General features: G+C 38.2%; 1 protein-coding gene across 2 annotated transcripts in view; it reads left to right on the plus strand.

The window, feature by feature from the left end:
* map3k7 (mitogen-activated protein kinase kinase kinase 7) overlaps nt 1-18,587 on the plus strand; it is a 97,210-nt gene that overhangs the window by 37,412 nt on the left and 41,211 nt on the right. For both annotated transcript variants that reach the window (XM_048597458.1, XM_048597459.1), the window contains exons 2-5: nt 319-429; nt 2,960-3,025; nt 7,603-7,648; nt 16,639-16,777. In XM_048597458.1, coding sequence (XP_048453415.1) covers nt 319-429; nt 2,960-3,025; nt 7,603-7,648; nt 16,639-16,777 — 362 coding nt within the window. The remainder of the gene's footprint in view (nt 1-318; nt 430-2,959; nt 3,026-7,602; nt 7,649-16,638; nt 16,778-18,587) is intronic.

Here is an 18,587-nt window from a genome sequence, read left to right on the forward strand (position 1 = left end):
TTCATATCGACATGACCCAGAATATCAACACAACCCTCCCTAATGTTACCATCATCTATATCTATCTCTTGTCATCCAATGTTCCCAAATCTTGCCATTAATTTGCATCCTCCCAGGAACATGCCAGTGCTGAACTCTAATCAACTGGCCTTTTGAAAGACTCCCACATGTGACATGTGGATTTACCCTCAAACAGTCGCCGCCAATCTAATTTCTCAGCTCCTGCTTTATATAATTGTAATTAACCTTTAATCTTGAAGGAAAAATAAGCAATTTGTGGAAATCTAGTTCACTTACCACTTTCTCTGTGTTCCGCAGGTTGTTGGAAGAGGAGCTTTTGGAGTTGTGTGTAAAGCAAAATGGCGTGGAAAAGATGTAGCTATAAAGCAGATTGAAAGTGAATCAGAGAGGAAAGCATTCATCGTAGAGGTAATTTTGTTACGTGTACCTTTTCATATTTGGAATTGAGGATCATAATCTGCAAATTTGGTTCAGGTTGTTTTTGTTAATGAGCATAAATTGGCATAAAATCAGCAGATGAATTTCGGCTCTTCCCAACATATCATTAAAGCACAGCTAAAGAATTTTTTAAAAAATTGATAGGTCTGGTTCCATAATGATTGCAAGGACTTGCTTAGTTAGGAGATAGGTTTCTAACTATTACATCCCCTTACATTTTCTCAAGGACAATTGAGGATGGGCAGCAAATGCTGGCTTTGCCAGGAACACATGCATCCCATTCAAAAAAAAAAATGTAGTGGCTTTTAACTATATCGTGAAAGAGAAGCCAAATATCTCGCAGAAAGACACCATAAGCCCCTCTCCCAGCTCTCTCAGTATTTGGAACAATTTTAGCAAGGAGTTTTCAGATCCTGTTTGCCTGGAAAGCGATGCCTGGTATATTTCAAATCTTTGGATTTATATTTGGGTATGTGTGGGATTAGAACCCTGAGAGAGGTTTCTGGATGAACACCTTTGAATTCAAAATATTTTTGAGCCTCTTTGTGATGTGATATGCTTTATAATGTGTAGTGCCCATAAGGTACTAAGCTACAAATGCTAATTGCTAAACTAGAGAGATGTTGCCAGTAAAGAAAATTATGTACTTGGTACGATTGAGCTTGTGTGTTTTTTTAATGGATAATTAAACAATCCTGTGCTTCCAGCAGAGAGTTGTGGTTACACAGCACAAGTGATAGTATCAAGATTCAGTATGAAGCTGTGTTCCCAATGTTTTTAAAATGAATGAGTTTAGCAGCTGCTAACATTGCTGAGAATTCCAGATAAACACAGCAACGTACACACTGTTATTCTAAGACCCTACGTAATGAATCTATTCTATGAATGTTTATTTACAAAATTATAATTGTATATGTTACATTTCTAAGCTGTTTCTTCTACCGTTTTTAGGAATCAATATCATTAGGTTATACATAAACAGGCTTCAAATTCCATGTGAACCAATGTGTAAATATATCTGCCTGACATTTAAATAAATTTAATAAGACTGAGGGACTGTATGGAGAATCTTTGTTACTGCACTGCAGCTTACTAGATGAACAGATCCAGAAGAGATTAGCCAGCTGCAGACAATTATAAACAAAAGATGGCAAGACCATATGTAGTCTTATTCCTGAGTTTGCCTGTTATTTAATGAGTGTTGCCTGATACTTAGACAAGTGTTTTTCTTGGGCTGACTGGGAGCATTATGGGATTTTGAAAGGCCTGGTTTGTACATCAAGGTTGCTTTTCTTTTACACAATTAAAAAAAATAAATTAGCGGCAGCTAATTAGCAGTGTAGAAATTATCCTTTTAGCATGATAATCATTTTAAACTTCAACTGAAGTTGTTAATTCTGCAAGAGCGTTTATTAACGTAGCAAGGGTTTAAGTTTTATATAACACTGCACAGAAGTGAATGTGAAATTATACTCAAATTTTTATTCATTAATCTGTTTTCTGTACCACTTTATTTTATAGTTTTGTGAAATACACAAAACTCAAGTAACATTGCATATGAAATTTACTGTAATCTTGATTATTTGTCCTTGTCTGGTAGTCAGAAAAACAAAACTTGCATTATTGCATAGCACTTAATACAATGTCTTCTCTAATAAATTTGACCTTAAAGACTTAAAAAATTCAGCTTCATTTTATTTGTATTGTAATTGTCTTAATTTGTATTCCTAGGGTGTTGCTGTACTATCTGCCTAATATCACATTTGGGGACTTCTGATTATCTGTTTGTTTCATAGAGTCATACATCGCGGAAATGAACCATTTCGTCCAACTCAGCCATGCTGATCAGGTTTCCTAAACTGAACTAGTCCCATTTGCCTGCACTTGGCCCGTATCTCTCTCAACCTTTCCTATCCATGTACCTGGCCAGATGTGTTTTAAATGCTGTAATTGTACTCACTTCTACCACTTTCTCTGGTAGCTTGTTCTGTATAGAAACCACCCTCTGTGTAGAAAAGTTGCCCTTCAGGTCCCTTTTTAAATCTTTCTCCTCTCATCTTAAACCCATGGCTTCTAGTTTTGGACCCCCCCTACCCTGGGGAAAAGACCTTGGCTATTCACCTTGTGTCCCTCATGATTTTATTAAAGTCATCCCTCAGCCTCCTAAGTTCCAGGGGGGGAAAAAGTCCCAACCTATCCAGCCTCTCCTTATGACTCAAACCCTCTAGTCTTGGTACCATTTTTGTACCTTTTCCAGTTTAACAACATCCTTCCAATGCAGGGCAACCAGAATTGTACACAGTACTCCAAATGTGGTCTTACCAATGTCTGATGCAGGTGTAACATGACATCCCAACTCCTGTATTCAATGCTGTTTCTGTATTTCCTTTCCTTTTGTGGATGGGTAGTCTATACACTACATAATCAATGGACGTTACCAGCATAGATTTGTGCCTCATTTTATTTTGTTTTATGATTTTTTTTCTATTTTATGTTACAGCTTCGGCAGTTGTCACGCGTAACGCACCCCAATATTGTAAAACTGTATGGAGCTTGTCTGAATCCAGTAAGTAATTCAAATTGTACCTATCATTTCAGATTGTATCATCTAATTGTGCATTGCTATTGCTGTTGGTTGAGTTTTAAAATTTTAAAACTTTACTTCTTGAGCTAAAAGCAATGTCAGAACTGCAGGATTGAAATCTTTTCCAAGCCATCTCTGTTATAGAGTCATACAGCACGGAAACAGACATTTCGGTCCAACCAGTCCATGCCGACCATAATCCCAACTGAACTAGTCCCACCTTCCTGCACTTGGCCCATATCCTTCCAAATATTCCTTATTCATGTACTTATCTAAATGTCTTTTAAACTTCGTAACTCTACCCATACCTACCACTTCCTCTGCAAGTTCATTCTACACACAAACCACTCTGCGTATAAAATAAAAAATGCCCCTCGTCTTATTTAAATCTTTCTCCTCTCATCTTAAAATCTTGAAGTAGTCTTGAAATCCCCACCATAGTGAAAAGATGCCTGTCATTCATGTGATCTATACCCTTCATGATTTTCTAAACCTCTAAAAGGACACCTCTGAACCTCCTTTGTTCCAATGAAAAAGTCCCAGCCTATCTAGCCCTCCTGCTACATTCCCAGCAACATCTGGTAAATCTTTTCTGAACCTTTTCCAGCTTAATAAAATCCTTGGTATAACAGAGAGATCAGAACTGGACATAGTACTCCAGAAAAGGCCTCGCTAACGTCCTGCACAACCTCAACATGACGTCCCAACTCTTAATTTTAAAGGTCTGAGCAATGAAGGCAGGCGTGGTAAAGACCTTAACTACCCTATCTCTATGTGATGCAAACTTCAAAGAATTACATGCCTGACATTTTAGGTCTGTCTGTTCTACAACACCACAATGTTGTTAAGAGACATCTCTCTCCACCTTTTTAGAGCTTTCTTTAAACTTCTTAACCAAAACGTCATCCAAACCCTCCATTATTCTAGAATCATCCTGGAGAGCATAAGCAGTTCATGGCGTTTTTTTCACTAGCAATTATCAATACCGACCTGACTAAAGTTTGCATTTCCATGTCACTTCTTTAACATTTAAAAAAAAAAATTCCAAACCCTTTTACAGGTCAAAAAGATAGATTTTAACGAGTGCTTAAAGGAGGTTTGGGAGATTGAAGAGCCAGAGATGTTTAAGGAGAGAATTTTGAGCATGCAGGCCAGCTGGCTAAAGACACTGTCATCATCATTGGGCAAAGAAGTGGCATAGATAAAGATTAGAGTTAAAAGTTCAAGTTTGAATTATACTGTAAAATCAGCTTACAGTTGAAATGGTGCTGGAATTAGTGGCAGAATGTCATTTTGGCCCTACAGTAGTGGCTTTAATCTTACCAATGTTAAAATGAAAGAAATAGCTTATCCACAACTGGATACAAATATACAGCATTGGAGGAGAAGTTAAACCATTTGACTCCTCAAGCCTGCTCTGCCATTCAATAAGATCGTGATTAATTTTCTGTGGATTTGAGGTTACAATCAAATCAGCCATGATCTTATTGAATGGTGGAGCAGGCTGGAGGGACTCGGTGGACTACTCCTGTTCTTTGTCTGTGTGTTCAAATGATCTATTTATATTTCAAATTCCACACTCCCATCCATCCTTGATAACTTTAGATTCTCCTTACACAATGGAATCAATCTGCCTGCACCTTAAATTCAATGTTACCCCGCTTCCACCATCTTCTGAGTTCAAAATCGCACAACCCCTCTGTTCTGAAAGGTGACCCCTAATATTCCAACAGTGCCCCAGTAAGGACTCACCCAAAAGTGAAAAATGTCCATTTGCCGTTCATTTGTCAAGGCCATTCAGGATCTTATAAAGTTCAGTCAAATCACCCCTCTTCTAAAGTCCAGTAGAAACAAGGCCAACATGTCCCATCTATCCTAATAAGGCACACCACTCATTCTAATGTATTATTCTAGTAAAATGCAACTGGACCACCTCCAATGCATTACCTTCACTCCTTAAATAAGGAGAGAAAAACTGCTCATAATGCTCAATATTTGATCTCACCACTGCCTTATATAGCTGAGGCCTAACATGTTGCTTTTGTGTTCAATTCCTGTCATAATAAAGGATGACATTCTATTAGCCTTCTTGATGTGCTGTACCGTATCTGCATACTTATCGTTTCTGATGCGTGCAGTAGAGCAATTCTTCTGTTCCTTGGATTTCCACAGTCATTCTCTGTTTAAGCAGTACTCTACTTTTTCATTCATTTTCCTGCCAAAGTGAACAATTTCAACATTTCCCACTCTAGATAAATCTCACAGAGTATTAAAGGTGAAAAGCAAGGTAGAGTGAGTATTCCAGTTCTGTACCCATCAGTTATGGAGGGACTAAAATACAATGCACAGGAGGCCTTAATTAGAGAAGCATACAAGGAATTAGAGGTATCTTTGGCAGTTTGACTGGAAAAGATCAGAGATGGGGAGAGTTGAGGCCATGGAAGAAAAAATGGTGAGAATTTTAAGATCAAAACATTGCATGATCAGGAGAAGGTCAGCCTGTGCAAAAGTGATAGGGGAACAGGATTTGCCCCAATTTAAAGCACAGACAGCAGTGTTTTGGATGACCTTCAATTTATGTAGTGTTGAATATGCAAGACCAGGCAGGAGTGCACAGGATTAGTCAAGTAAGCTGGAGTGTGTTCCCTGGAAATCAAAGTTGAGGGGTGATTTAATATAAATTTTAAAGATATCAAGAAGAATAGATAGGGTTGATAAGGAGGAACTATTTGAGGTTTTAGGGCATTGTTTAAAAGAAGACTGAAGGCAGACATTTAGGAATGAAATTAGGAATCTCTTCTACATGCATAGGGTTGTAAATTATGCAACTCTCCTCTATAAAAGACAATTGATGCCAGGTCAGTTGTAAATTTTAACTCTGAGATTGATGGATTTTTGTTACCCCATGGTATTAAGATATATGGAGCAAAGGTGGTTGTATGGAGAAGATTGCAGATCAGTTATGATCTCTGAATTGCAGAACAAACCCAAGGGCCTAAATGGGTGACTGCTATTCCTATAGCAGCAATAGAGGAGTTGAAAGATGTGGTTGTCAGTGTGCCTGTGGAAGCTGATCCCGATGATTTTAGGTAAGGACTAATATGTGACTTCGAAGAAGTGGAATTTGGATGGATCTTGGGGTCTCCAGAACGAATGATGTGGAATCGAAGGAAAGAAAAACAGTGCAGCTAATATTCTAGCTGCAGTGTTCAGAGCTAAGAATAACCAATGTCTCTTGAAATGGATAGTGGAGCAAACCTTAAAAGTTGTTGATGTGGTTCACTAGACTAAAGACTGTTGAAGGGGAGGTAACTTTACTGAAGAGAATTGAATGGGAAATTGTAAACAGAATGGTTCAGCCTGAGACAATGGCTGTGGATGCTGGATAAAATAGATGCCAAGGGTATGCAGTTCATGGTGAAATTTTCCAAGTGCTTCATTGGAGAAAGTTTTGCCTTAAAGCTGATTGTCGGACAAGCCATCTGACAACACTAAGGGCCTGAGAGATGTTCTGGGCAGAACAGGACTGTATTGATGGTATTCATTTTGAAGTTGACCACAAATCTGCAGGAGACTTTTGCAAGATGGCTGTATATAAAAAAGGGTGGGGGTCTCCACAGATGGTAATGTTGGGGGAGAAGTGAGACTGTCAGAAGACAGGGCCTAAACAAATACTTTGTTTTTGTTCCTGAAATCAAAGTTGCTGGAAAAGCTCAGCAGGTCTGGCAGCATCTGTGAAGGAAAAAAAGAGTCAACGTTTCGGGTCCCGGTGACCCTTCCTCAGAACCGGACCCAAAACATTAACTCTTTTTTTTGTTTCCTTCACAGATGCTGCCAGATCTGCTGAGCTTTTCCAACAACTTTGTTTTTGTTCCTGATTTACAGCATCTGCAGTTCTTTCGGTTTTTAAATACTTTGATTTACCTTACCATCTTATTTCATTGCACATTTCCTGACCCATGGTTACATTGTTCAAAATGCACTAGGAGGAGTTTTATTAAATGTAGTGAACTGCTAGGATTTGCATTTTGTACAGTATTTTTAAGTAGAGATAAAATTCCCTTTTCCACCTTGAAGTTTAAAGCAGAGAAAATTTATCATTTCCTCCGTATCGCACCCCCCCCCCCCCCCAAAAAAAAACCCCGCTAACATTTTTCTGCATTTGTGAAATCTTTCAGTGGAATAGTTTTACTGAGAAGATTCAACATGTGCATTCACAATGTATGTTGCTTACAGCTCTACTTCAGTCTGTTGGCTAATTAGAAGGGAAAATAGAATAGTTTAGATATTTTATAGTAACAATTTTGGATAAATCAAAAAATGCTTAATTTTTAAAATTGCTTTTTATTCTAAATGTGGGATTTATTTTTGTCATTAAAATTTAGGGTCATTTCAGTTCATTTAAAAGGTTTCTGTGGGTGGTTTAAAATGCATTAATTCAATTAGGGTTTTGACTGAAATTTGTTTTTGGTCAGGTGATATTCTCTCTCAACTAAAGGCAGAATCAGTATTTCATTCAAAGTGGCTGAAGATTCTTGTAATTGACTGATTCCTTACAGGTCTGTCTCGTTATGGAATATGCAGAAGGAGGCTCCCTTTACAATGGTAAGTCGAAATCCCAATTATATTGATGTCTGTCCCTGTGAAACTGTGATGTTTGCATATGTATTCCTATCTATATGAAAAATTTCCTGTGGCTTTTAAATTAGAAATGTACGTGATGTTAGAAAAATCGCAAAAAAAAGTCTAAATTCTGTTTCCCTAACCTTTAAGTAAAATGAGCAATACGGTGATGTGGCACAGGCACTGAGTCTAACACACTAGGTTTAATCCCTGGTTTGTTCTTTGCTTAGGAATTTTGACTTGAGCAACATTAGGGATTTTTCAATTGGGCTTGGCACCTCTCAATTGAGAGGAGAGGGTGAAATGTCATACTACTTTGAGTCTTCAACCAACCTTGTTGGAAAGTGTGTGTTAGATGAGGACAATATCAGATTTAGCTGTGATGATGTTCACAACAATTCAGTTGCAGATGCTGTGAAAATTCTCAAATGAAACACGACCATGTGAGTGAGGTATTGTTAGGCACCTGTCACGTAAAGAAGTGTATCCCTGCAAGAGTGTATTTGTTGAACAACACAAGACAAACAGAACCTGAGACACAAAGTATGATGGAGAAGAAATTACCTGAAACCGCAAACCAGTTGTTTTCACAGACTTGTACAATCTTGCAGTAGTAGACTTCATCACATTACTTTAATCTCCTATAAAAGTTCTGCAGAATTACTAACTGATTCCTAAAGATATTGGAGAAAGTTTTCAACTTTTATTTATCTCCATTATTCAAAATGACTGTTTGTGCTATTTCCCACAGATAACATTTTCTCTCAGCAGCACAGAAGTCTTACTTACTTACTTACTTCTCACGATTTATGTCTGTTCCAAGAAAAGTTGTTTTATTCCACCCAGATTTCTGCAACTCTTTTTGGAGTAGTTAGCCAACTCCATCTTGCCACTTTTTGTCAGAGTCTGTTCTGCACATCTCCTCTGGAGCAAGGAAAGAGTTATTTTCTAATCTCTTGTAATTTTAATTTCATGTTCTTCACTTTTGTTGTGATAGTCAAATTAACGTGTATATCTATAATGGAATTCTTATTCATCCTTCTAGTGCCTTCATTTAGGATTATCTGTGAACAAAACAGACAGGAACTACAGCAATACTTTTGCACTTTTGGGCTGTAGTTTCAGGTTGCATTTCATACTGAATCTAGGGAATCTTGGGAATTTCAGTCAGATTGTGTGTTATTTTTAGCTTTTCCAATTATTTTTGAAAAATAAGTGTTTTGTAGAATTCTTTCGAAGTACGGTAACTTCAAACGTGACCCCTTATCTGCATTGTATTGCCACTCTACTTTCCACTGGGATGTCCCTCCAATGTCGAAGTTAATTGAGTTCTCACAGTGCATAATCTGTCTCAGGTATCAGGCAATGAATTTACTGAAACAGTTTAATTGCCTTTTTCACTCTCACTACCATCAATGATCTGCTTTTCTAAATTATTCATGTGAAAGATAAAACTCCAACCCAGTCCAAGAACACGTGCCCTTTACAGCTGTAGTGAAACTGTAAATCATTGGGTGGAATCTTATAGGGGCCTGGCAACACAGGCTGTGGGAAGCTTTGTGGCAAAATCAGATTAGTCCAACAAAATTTATCTCAATATCAGAAGAAATCTGTATCTTTTCTGCATTTTCCAAGTGATGAGGCATGTTTCTCACTGGGTAGGAGTGACTTGCCAATTAAGGGGGATTATAGCTTGTTAAATGCCTAATTACAGCCAATTTATTTAGCTTCCCATTTTACCAAACGTTCCAAGCCTGAAACCTCAACGTGGAAGTCAGAGCGGGTACCTAGCAAATTAATTTCACTGCTGGCTTGCTCAACACCATCAGCATTTCTAAGCATAATTCCTAAGCATAATCCATAAGCACTATCCACAAATGCATCCGTCAACAGACATTGGCAGCTGACGTTTGCCAACCCTTCATGACAATCATGGTATCTATCCTTCCAATCCACTTCAGGCCACATTGGAAATGGAGACTTACATTACACGGTGAATGACAACTAATGTTGAAAGGCTGCTGCAAGGACACTTTGTGTACAGGGACAGGCACCGAACTCACTGAAGTAGACTACATCATAGGTATTTTCTGACGAAGGGTCCCGACCCGATACGTCAGCTTTCCTGCTCCTCTGATGCTGCCTGGCCTGCTGTACTCCTCCAGCTCCATACTTTGTTAGCTCTGACTCCAGCATCTGCAGTTCTTGCTATCTCTACATCTTAGGTATGCTTGCCTACTTGCTTAGTACTCACCCGGATGCTCAAAGCATCCCTGCAATGCTTTCCTTGCCAATTAGCGCAGTCACAACAGGTAGCTTACCCCTGTAAAGTCTTCATATCATTTCTAAAACGTAGTGCCCTCCGAATTGAACACAGCCCACTTGAGCTGATGTCTGGCCTAAGTTGTGGAAAGTATGGCATAATTTCCTTTATTTTTGCATTTTTTATACTTGTTTATTTAACTGTTTTACTCTTTGATTTCTTTTTCTTTGCGATTAGAAGAGAAAGTGGTTAGTTCTGAAATCCTGAGCACTTGGGCTGGATGCATCGCGAGGAAATGATAAATTTTTGTTTCCATAATAAAAATAAAGGTTCCATAGTAAAAATAAAATAAATAAAGTTGCTGGATTGTGACATCACTTCTAAAGTTTCTTTCAACTCCCGTGATCTATTGTGCGGTGTAGATTTGGAAAAACTTGCTTTGGGGGCAATTTCAGTCAGACATTTAAAAAGCAGAATGTATCTCCATACTGTATTATCAGGACATACCAGATGCTGCCACTAGGTGGACCAAATGAGAGATTTATTTCTGTACATTGTTGAGAACACAATCACTTGTGTTGTGATTCAAAAGAAAACCATGGTTGCAACCAAGATGGAAAAATGTAAAATTAACTGGGTTTATATACTTCAAGATCCATGAGGTTGTTCAAATATATTTTTTTCCAGTGTAATAGTTCTACATCATGCTTAACTGTCTCTAGAATACTAATCATGGTCCCAAAAATTGTTTTTCAAAATGTTGTGTGTCTACTTATGGCTTAGCCACTGCTAATTAACAATATCAGTTCTAATATACTAATTAATAGTTTTCACTTTCTTCTAAGTTATTAATCAAATCTAAGTTTGGGGTAACAGTAAATCTGTAATTCCCAAATAACTCTTGTTTGTGTCCTGGCCAACACTGTCCCTCCAATGTAATTATTCAATTAATGTTGTAGAACCTTGCATGTAATGTGGTTGCCGTGTCACCTAATTACAGCAGTGCCTATGCTGAACAAGTACGTGGTTGATTGTAGAATGCTTTGAGAATTCTCTCATTGGGGTTCTTCCTCTCATGCGCTCGCTTGTGTTCTCAAGTGACGTGGAAGAAGCCTGCTGTCTGTGCAGCTCCCTACATGATTATTTAGCTGTTGTGTCAGCTGTTCTGTATCTCGAGGTTGTAGACTTGCTGGCCGAGCTGGTGTGTTTGGTTGCAGATGCTTCATCACCCTGCTAAGTAATATCGTCGGTGCGCCTCCGGTGAAGCGTTGCTGTTCTTTCCTGCTTGTTATTTATATACCTCGGTTTGCTGGGGTGGTTGGCATCACTTCGGGTTCTGTTTCCAGTGGTTTATATATCGGGTCCAGTTCAATGTGCTTGTTAATGGAATGCCAGGCCTCCAGGAATTCCCTGGCATGTCTCTGTTTGGGTCGTGCTGTTATGGATGTGTTGTCCCAGTTGAATTTGTGTCCTTTGTCCGTGTGTATTGAGACCAGTGAGAATTGGTCGTGCCTCTTGGTGGCTGGTTGGTGTTCGTGTATCCTTATTGTCAGTTTTCTTCTAGTTTAGCCTATGTAGTATTTCTCAGTCCTTACAAAATACCATGCACATTACATTAGTTTTATTGGTTGTGGGTATGGGATCCTTTACGTTCGTCAGTAGCTGTTGCAGGGTGGTTGTTGGTTTGTGGGCTACCCTGATACCTAGGGGTCTGAGTAGTCTTGTGATCATCTCTGATATGTTGCTGATGTATGGTAGGTTGACTAGTGTATCTGACCATGTGTCGTCTTGTTGTGATCTGTCACAGAGGTAACAGCAGATTGTGCTTTATGGGTATCCATTCCTTTTAAAAACTCCATATAAGTGCTCCTGTTCTGCTTTGCTTAATCCCGATTGCTGCAGTGTGATGTGGCCCATTTTAATAATGTCCTGATGCAGCTCTATTTATGGGTATTGGGGTGGTTGCTGGAGTAATTAAGTATCTGGTCCATATGTGTGGTCTTTCTATATACACTAATCTGGAGTTCCCCACTGTTCTTATGTTCTATCATTCTCTGTCTGTCTCTTTTTATTTGTTCCTATTTTGCAGTCTTCCACCCCGATGTCTACACCTAAGTCTTTTCCCGTTGTGAAGACCGACACAAAGTATTGAGGATTGGGTCCACCGTAGATTACCTCCAAGATCCATGGTGGGCCCGACTCTCTCCCTAGTTATTCTAATGCTGTTTATATATTTTTAAAAATTGTATTGGGATTTCATTTTTTCCTCTTGCCAATACTTTATTTTGCATTCTGTTTGCTTTTCTACTATCCTTTTTAAGATCTCTCGACACTTTTTGTATTTTTTCATATTCTACCGTATTGAACCTTCTGTATCTGCTCTAAGCTTCACTTTTTTTCTGTCTTAAAACTAACATTTATGACTCTTGACATCCAGGATTCTCTAGATTTGGTCCCAAACTTTGTCTTTATTTGTATTGTACTCTCACTATTGTTAGAGGCCTCACTGTTTTTTTTTATTTTATTCTTTTAACAATTTTTGGTTCGGAGCTGTGGACTGGGAATTGTGAGCTAAAGGTGATTTTTGGACTATGGGTAATAGCTTGTGCTAAAAGGAGCGCAGAACAAATAAGTTTATATTTATTCATGAAGTTAGGTCAAGGGTTGATTGCAGGTTGGTTTCTAATCAGGAGGTTTTGTCACCAGGGAAGAGCATTATGTTTAAACAGAGCAGAATTAAGGAGTACTGTACCTGGGAATTGGTTCAGCGAGTCTGGAAAAAACCTTATTCTCAAGCAAATGGCAGATGTTGAATGGTAACTCATGCTCGAGACAGTCAGTCTAGCAGAGAGTGGTCAGAGTTTGAATTGGGCTTTGGACTGCATTTTTGGTGACAAGGAATCTGTGATCAGTTATTAGAAGCTCAGAGAATTAAAAAACTGTTTTGTAAATATTATTGTCTTTATCTGAGTGAACTGTGAAAGTGATCCTGATCGACATCTTCAGAAAATTAACCAAGAAATTGTCATCTATACCTGTTGAACAACGCAGTGTAATACCACTTAAATAATGTGGACACCTTTCTTGTTTTGTTTCATTTATTGCTTAAATGCATTTGTTTATCTTTTGTTTAAGTGGGAATAAAAGCAAAGGTTTTTAGGCTTAAATTTTTTAATTTTGCTTTCCTGAAGGTACTATATTGTCAATAAATTGTAAAGTGTTTTGTTTAAGATACAAACCGTTTCTGGAATTGATTATTCACAGGGTCTACGATTGGTTATTTAAAAAGTCTGGTTAAGAACCATTGAGATCAGTTTTGAGGGCCTTTGAAGGTTGTAATTTTCCTGCGTTGCGAATACAGAGGTAGAAAGATTGATTTTGTTTGGCTGTCTGGCTCAGTGTCATACGTTATTTTGTCTTTAAATGCCTGCCACTGACACCATTTTATTTGCAGTAGCTGTTCCGAGTCCAGTTTAGCTAAATCATATCTAGGTAAAATTAGCCCAGATTAGAACATTTAGTCCTGAACTATCCTTATCCCCTTTCATAACCACCCTCAACCTAACTATCCTAAATCTCCAAAATGCTCCCATGTATTGTTTTTTCATTCATTCACAGGATTAGTGTGTTGCTGGCCAGGCCAGTATTTAATGCCCACCCCTAATTGCCCAGAGGACAGTTAGGAGCCAGCCACATTGCTGTGGGTCTGGAGTCATGTGTATGCCAAACCAGGTAAGGGCAGTAGTTTCCTTCCCTAAAGTACATTAGGGAACTAGGTGGGATTTTCCAATAGTTAACAGTGGTTTTCATGGTCATCATTTGACTTTTAATTCCATATTTTCATTGAATTCAAATTCCACCATTTGCGATGGCAGAATTCAACCCAGACCCCAGAACATTACCTGGGTGTCTGGATTAATAGGCTAATGGTAATATTATTTTTTACTACCTTATTATTCTTGCACTTCTGTAAAATTTGGTCTTATTTGATTGTCTATCATCCCCCGACTGACAGACCATTGCACTATTCAAATTGCTAACACACAAATTGGGGTCTGTTGAGTTGGTTGACTCTGGGATCAGTCATGACTAGTGTAACCATCAGCTGGGATCATAGCAATGACCATCTCAAACCAGGGGACCATCCCCTTTCTTGTCAGTTTACACATTTGAAAAATTATAAAGAAGTTGGTATTACTGCGTCTGTGAACATCTGACTGGCTGACTTGATAGGCATCCTGCAAGGGCATTACAGTTATCTTTATTGAGGTAATAACTTCACATTGGTTCTGAATGTCATGTCCCCATTTTTGAAGTGCTCTGTAAATGGATTTGATGTGAGTGACATAGTTTGGTCAGTATTGTTCAGGAATGGTCATAAAGAGAATTCAAATTATTAAGAACTGTCAGTTGCGGGGGTTTCTAGCACACCGTACTTCATGAAAGTTGATTTGAATAATTACTGTACAAAATTAGGCTCCTCAGTCAACCAAAATCACAGTTCCAAACTATGTGTCACCTTGCAAATGTCTCATTTACAAGTCTTACATTCCCACAGTGAAGATCCATGCCAACAGCTAAATGTCATAACTAAACGTAAAGTGGATGATATTACTATTGTTAAATATATAGGACAGGTTATTCACTGGAGATCTTGCCAATGTCAGGATCAGGACACGAAGGGGAGTAACGAGCTGAAATCTTTGGGTTCCAAGCTCTAAGCTAGTTAAATGACCCCAACACCCTGCTGTCATAATCCTTCTCTTCCTCCATGTCCTCACCATGTTCGTAATAATTTTTGAGATTTAGAATGGGATTACCGTGGGGGAAAAAGTTGAAACACTGATTTAATGTGTGTAACATGCTTGAAGTTAGGTTGCAATAGTTGTTGAGACCTCAGGATTTGTCTGCATTTGCAATCACGTAGACATGTGTGTATGACTGTAACTCTGTGACCTGTAAACTGAGTTTAAAAGATTGTGGAATTTTGAACAAATATGGGTTTTACACATAATAACACATTCAATTCTCCTCAATCTCTTGCATCTTTTGCTCAGAGATTCATATCACGCATCTGGCCACACCCATGATTCTCAAATGTGAGTATAATCCCCATATTATTGGCAGTGGTAATCTGTCAGTGTTACAACTAGATTATCAGGTACAGTAGGCAACTGGATCACTTTTCTGACTTTTTAATTTCAACTTTTAAAATATTTTAAAAGATAATATAACTTTATTGTGACATGCTCTGAATTTCCTGATTCAATTTTATACCATTATTTTATACCATTAATTATGTCATCATTAATATTTCAAAACTTCCACAATTACAAATTCTTAAACATGCCATTTGATAATTAACTGAGTTAGTGCCCCAAGAAGGAATATATTGGCGTGCATTTAACATTCACCTTAAGACTCATTTGTTTACTCTGATATCTGCCCATTTATATCTCATTTATGTTAAAACATGTTCCAGTGAAATTGAGCAGATCTTTGGGTGTAACTTGGTATGGGCAGAATTGGGTGCATTTTCAGATCTCACATCTGACCTTATGTCAAGGCAGTCACTCCAGGCTGGTGTATCCTCGACGCAATATTGAACTTGTAAAAGTCTTGTTTGTTGTGGATGATTTCACATGGAACAAAGAAAACTTTATGAAAGGGTTAAACAGCATAGAAACTGCAGCTCCCTCTAATCTCTCCAGGTCAAACAAGATTTTTTCATGCTTTATATTCAAACTAATCTCATGCAAATTAAAGCAGCAATCATTATAATACATTTCTGGTGATTCTATCAACTTTAAGAAATTTTATTTGCTGTACTACAATAATATTTTAAACACCAATTTTGACGCTGCTTTTGGTATAGGCAGCATCTAATGACCTTCCATGTCGACATATCTACCTTCTTACACTTTCATCAAGCACTGAATAGAAACTGAGTTATCAAAAATATGGCCCCACTAATAATCAAACAAGATATCACTAAGCAAATTTTTATTTAATGCTGCAGCCAGGAAGAAATATCCACATCGTCATCGATTGCAGGCTTTGTGCATGAAAACACGTTAATTTTACTGCAGTATTCCATGTAATGAATTCAATAGATTTAAAGGAGGAATGCATAGAACCTTGTTAACTGAACAAGAGAGCATCTGTTGTGATCAACAGATCATAAAATGAATTGCATATTATATTATATTATATTATATTATATTATATTATATTTCAGAAAATGGTTTTCTGAAGAAGGGTCTAGACCGGAAACGTCAGATTTCCTGCTCCTCTGATGCTGCTTGGCCTGCTGTGTTCATCCAGCTCTACACCTTGTTATCTCCCATTCAGATTTTGGTAGTGGTTTGGGCACTTTAAACAAAGTTGATTATTTCTGTAATGAAAGCAAAGTAATGCAGATGGTAGAGATCCAAAATGGAAACAAAACGCTGGAGAAACTCAGGTCTGTCAGCTTCTGTGGTGAGACCAAGAAAATGCTTTAAGTCAAGTCCAGTATGACTCTTCCGAACACATTTGATCATCTCTAATTTGAGACAATTGCTCTTCTTCATTGTGAACTTCATTTGGAATTGTATGTTCTTGGTAAATTTAAGCCATGTTAAATTTCTAATACTGAACTAGAATTGTCAAATTATTGAAAGACATTATACTTAATTATGTTTCTCAAAGAGCTCTTGTTGATTGACAGTGCTACATGGGGCCGAGCCCCTACCGTTTTACACTGCAGCCCACGCAATGAATTGGTGTTTGCAATGTGCACAAGGAGTGGCATACCTACATGGCATGAAACCCAAGGCTTTAATCCACAGGGACCTGAAACCACCAAAGTAAGTGATTTGTTAATAACATTGTTATTGAGTGTAACATACCAATTATTTATGTAAGATGAAAAATAATAGAATTTGAAACTGGGACTGAGGCTAATTAGATCGAGCTTAACTCTGTATCTAGCTGATTATATGCTTTTGTGGTAGTACTTAACATTAACATGAAAACCCCAATATGGAAATTTTTACGTTCTCTGTGCAAGAAAAGGATTGTTGAAGCTGTGGCCGAACAGCCATAGTGCTGTGTGACATTTGCAAAATCACCAACTAACCAAAGTTAGCACCTTGCCTCCTTTCCCCGGCCAATTCATCAATCTATATCCTCTTGACCTTTATGCTAACCAAATGTCATTTCATCCCATTTGCTGACAACTGAAAGGCTCCTCCACCAATACAGTGTGCACTGAAGCACTGTGAAAGTCAGCTGAAAAAATCATGTATTTTTCAAAATGGAAGCTTGAGAATTTCTTCAAAATTTGGCCCTTGTCTTGGCTCGTTCTGAGCAGCCAGGTGGCACTTCTGTCATCTGCTCTTGTAGGCATTTTTCGAGCACCGCTCTGTCTTGCCTCTCATGGCATTAAAGTCCTCGATGCTTGACATAAATACCACTTCTTCATGTGGTGCCACTACTCTCAACCAGTGCTTGGTTACCTCAAAACCTGGCAATTCTAATGCATTTTGATCTGGCCTCCTACATTCTAACTTTTGAGAACATCCAAAGGCCTGATACCTATGCCCCATCTTGAATAAGTCCTGTTAATCATGTCAACTTGCAGTTAAGCAATGCATTGATTATTTTTCAACTGCCTCAATGGCCTTGCTTCTTTGTAGTTCTAATCTCCTTCATCTTACAAGCCCATCAAATATTTTCACTCCTCCAATTCTAGCCTAATGAGCATCCTTAATGTTAATTGATCCACTACTGGTGACCATGACATCAGTTGCCAAGACCATAAGCTCTGGAATCTTCTGCCTTCCAGCACACTGTTTCTTTTTTTAAATTGCATCTGTCTTTTTGGCCAAGCTTTTGATCTTCTGGTCTAATACCTCTGATCTGTCAAAATTTGTTTTATAATGCTGGTGCACTTTGGAATATTTATTACATTTAAAGGGCTTGGTGATTTCAGTCTCCATCTCACCTGTTTTCTCCTTTCATTTTGTTTTTTCTTTACTGTATCTTTCCATTTAACCCGCTAAACACATTCATGACTACACCCTGTCACATCACCTCTCTACTTCCATGGTTTCAATCACAGATGAGACCATCTCTTATTATTTCCTTGACCTCCATTTCCTTGCATCCCATTCCCTTGTACCTCGCACAATCAAATTCCCAGCTGCCTGGCCTTTAACAAACATTTTGTCTTGAAGTAAACAGAGTAAATTCTAGAAGCACTCAGCAGGTTTGACAGTATCTGTGACAAAAGAAACTGAGCACGTGTTTCAGATGGATAACCTTGTGGCAGACTCCTCACAATGGTGGAACTATCAATTTGTTCAACTATGCCATTCCTAACATCCTGGCCACCATTAATTTTATCCCATTCCTTTAACGTTCACAAATGTAATCCCAATCTTTACCCCTAAAGTCTGAATATTTACAGACCTCACCTGATGCACAACTGGTTTATCCAGCTCTCTAGGTCCCATTGGACCACATCAGGTGCAGTTGCACCCTGTTCTCCTATACCAATCCTGCATACTAATCCACATTCATCTCAAAGAGCAAAGATAAAGCCCTTGCTACCCCTCTCCATAAGCAACTATTGCTTTAAGCCTTTGACCTTCTGGCATTCTTGCTCCAAACACT

This window comes from Rhincodon typus, chromosome 5 (genome assembly GCF_021869965.1).
Source record: "Rhincodon typus isolate 14 chromosome 5, sRhiTyp1.1, whole genome shotgun sequence".
NCBI classification, from domain to species: Eukaryota; Metazoa; Chordata; class Chondrichthyes; order Orectolobiformes; family Rhincodontidae; genus Rhincodon; species Rhincodon typus.